Here is a 3,454-nt window from a genome sequence, read left to right on the forward strand (position 1 = left end):
GCATATTAACATCGTAAACATATTTATGTTCTTCAAGCAATAAAAAAACCCGTAAAAATTAACCATGCTGTGAGTGTGACCATATATAATATGATTAAATGTTAATAAATTAAGTGAATCAGCAGATCATCATAAATCAAAGAAGAATTTTCTTAGAAATATATTTTACCTAGCTGACGAGGAACACTCAGTCGCTTTGTGTCAAACTCAAATGCAGTTATGGCCGGGTGTGCAAATGTGCAGCAGCGAATGTGTGTGCAAATGTGCAGCTTGTCCATCATTAAAACGGCAGCATCACATTACATTTTGATCAACAGGTTACAAAGTTTTGTTGTAGCTATATGGGCGCTCAGTTTTTCCTGTTGTAAAATACGTTTGGCCAAAATGTCATTTTATAAAAGATGAAATGCTACTGTATGCACAGGCTATTGAAGTGTAGGCTATTGGCTATGACTAATTTAGATGGCAAATGCCCTCTCTCCGCAGGTCCGGTCTCAGTATGCAGTAGACATACTAGTGTTTCTTGCATAAAGACAACGCTGTACTAATAGGGTGGTGGACATCAACTTCAACTTTACCTACTTTTCAACAAAAGGACATCGTGAGAAGATATCTTGAAATGCACAGTGTTGGGGGTAATATATTACAAGTAACGCGAGTTACGTAATCAGATTACTTTTTTCAAGTAACTAGTAAAGTAACGCATTACTTTTTAATTTACAAGAGAATATCGGAGTTACTTTTTCAAATAAGTAACGCAAGTTACTTTTTTTCCAATTTATTGATTGACCGCTCTCCTGTCCCCATGTTGAGCGAAATCAGATGTTACTGTAGTTCTAAAATAAATATGAATATGCATTAATTCATCTCACTCACAAAAAAACAGATTCAGTATTCCTCAAAATGAATAAAAATAATGCAACTCAGAATAAATGTTAAACAACACAAATATGCTTTATGTATTTAATCCCATTCTATTAAGCAATGTCTTTGCTTCTGACCTTCGATGATCCAGTTCAACCGTACTAATAAGCACAAATTACTCTAGACGAACATTTGTGTGTTTTTTTTTATTGCTGAAGTGTGTTGAAATTTCTTCTTCTGCATTCTACGGACGTAAACTTACTTTCCCTTCAGCCTGAGGCGTATTCATTTCACTTTTGGTGTGAAAAGGCTTTTATATTTGCCAAAAATAGAACTTTTTTATTTTAAAAACAAACAAGCAAGCCCTGTCCAGATTTAAAAAGTAACGCGAAAGTAACATAACGCATTACTTTCCATAAAAAGTAACTAAGTAACGTAATTAGTTACTTTTATAGGGAGTAACGCAATATTGTAATGCATTACTTTTAAAAGTAACTTTCCCCAACACTGGAAATGCATAACAGTAGGCTATTACAAAATGCAGCAACATTTGCTGGCAGTGTTGTTTCTGTAAAGTTGAAGAAAATTATTATTATCATTATTATTTATTTATTTATTTATTAATAGTAGTAATAGTTAAAAACGAAGAACTTCAGTTTCTCAGTGTACATTTGCACATTTTAATCTATAGCTTTTGTACGGTTTGTTATAGCCTACTGTGACTAATGTGATTTTTTATGTATAAATAGGCACATTTTTATAAGATCAAAAACACCATTAAATTAAAATATGTTAACAGTTTTAGATGGTGCTTTGCATGTTGCACACTGCAGCAGTGTGAAATATCACAATGGGTTACACTGTCAATTTGACTTTATTGCTATCGTTGAAATGAAGATTTATTAAGTATGAATATAAAAACTCTACAAGTGTATGATGTTTGTTAAGGCGGGGCATGGCTTTGAAAGCGAGGGGAGAAGGGGGCGAGGTGCAGTATGCAAACACGTCCAAGAGAGCGATGGCAACGTCAACGCGCGTAATGATGAGCCCATGGAACCGTCGGATGTGAAAGCGCTTCTTCCTCCCGTTGGCGATCGAACCCTAGGTTTACATATCTGATCATCTGACACTCATCGGCGCATCTCACTTCAAGAGACCAGGAACCGAAGCAGCAGCTAAGAAAAAAATCATTCAGGTGCTCTCCTTTCGGTCTACAGGAGGGACGAGAGGAGACTGACGCTTCCCCGCATCATCCTCTTCCTCGCGCTGCCGATTCCCCATCACAATGGCTCTGACCATTTGCACCAGATTCACCGACGAATATCAGCTTTTTGAGGAGCTCGGAAAGTAAGTGCAGGATTTTCTACTGCAGAATCATTGCATTCCTGTGCATTTGTTATATAATATACACGTCTGATGTTGCTGAACGCACAGTGAAATGATGCGACTGCGACTCGTCTTCTGTTTGACAGCTTCGCTATCATTAATTGCAGCGAACGCTTATAATAACCTTGCCGTGAGCGCTTGATTACATAGTCTCTGTCTCAAAGCCCATCGAGCTGCCAACCCAGACGGCATTCTTTGACAATCACGGGCGCGTTTGGAACGGAACGATGCCCAAATTGCAGTGTATGTAGGCACCGCTCTAGGTTTTGTGACGCGGCCATTGTGATCATCATGTCAGATATCCGAACAGCTGGTATATAATGTACATTTTAGGGGGGTGGGGCTCGGGCTTTTTACCCCGGAGACAGAAATACTCATGGCAATGCGACAACAGTGCAGACACACTTTCCCGTGCCGTCAATTATCGGATTGGGGATTCCTTGCGTTGCGTTTGACTGACTGGGGGGTGCGCAGAGGCCACATCGGTCCGATCTGTACGGGTTTCAGCATGTGATATATTTATCCCTACGTGCTGATGCGTTCAGATCTAAAATGTCCCAGATCGAGTTCGTTTTTAAGCCCATTGTGACCTTAAATTGAAATCACTAGAATAACAGTCCGTACAAAATATGATGTTGTCGAAGCGTCTCTGCGCCATCTGCGCGGTGGCATCATGTACGCTATAAAGATTGGGCATCGCAGCTTGGCTCCCCTGTTAGCCTACATAGAGATGCCTATTTTTCTATTTGCACCATTTTTTATTTCATAAAATATGCAAATTATCATTATACACTGGATTATTTAATAACTGTACCCTCCAAAATAAGGCGAAACAAAATATTTGGGGTGCATGTATTTTTAGCCTTTCCAAACAACGTTTCACTAGTCAAAAGTCAGATTGAAAGTCAGAGTGCGCTAAATAGACGCTCGCAAAGTCGCTTTTACTTGAGGAGGTTGCTATAGCAACAATACGCTGCTCGAGATTCCATTAGGATCAGTATGCCCTCACATTGACTAAACATAAGTGTGTGTGTGTGTATATATATATATATATATATATATATATATATATATAAGATAATGATAAAATATTCTATAGATAAAATATTGCCTATGATATTGTAACTTATAGTAACTTACTATAGAAACTGTATCCATACATTCTATGGTAATTTAAGTTTTTTAATTATAAAAAGGATACACA

General features: G+C 37.9%; 1 protein-coding gene across 6 annotated transcripts in view; it reads left to right on the forward strand.

The window, feature by feature from the left end:
• Window positions 1–1,604: 1,604 nt before the first annotated feature.
• camk2d2 (calcium/calmodulin-dependent protein kinase (CaM kinase) II delta 2) overlaps window positions 1,605–3,454 on the forward strand; it is a 38,876-nt gene continuing 37,026 nt past the window's right edge. For 4 of the 6 annotated variants that reach the window (XM_016248928.1, XM_016248929.1, XM_016248935.1 and 1 more), the window contains exon 1: window positions 1,606–2,211. In XM_016248928.1, the coding sequence (XP_016104414.1) occupies window positions 2,150–2,211 (62 nt within the window). In that variant the 5' untranslated portion in view covers window positions 1,606–2,149. Of the gene's footprint in view, window positions 2,212–3,454 lie in introns of all 6 variants that reach the window. The other 2 variants (XM_016248916.1, XM_016248923.1) reach the window with 1 other exon arrangement.

This window comes from Sinocyclocheilus grahami, unplaced genomic scaffold, assembly GCF_001515645.1.
Source record: "Sinocyclocheilus grahami isolate Dianchi unplaced genomic scaffold, SAMN03320097.WGS_v1.1 scaffold25.1, whole genome shotgun sequence".
NCBI classification, from domain to species: Eukaryota; Metazoa; Chordata; class Actinopteri; order Cypriniformes; family Cyprinidae; genus Sinocyclocheilus; species Sinocyclocheilus grahami.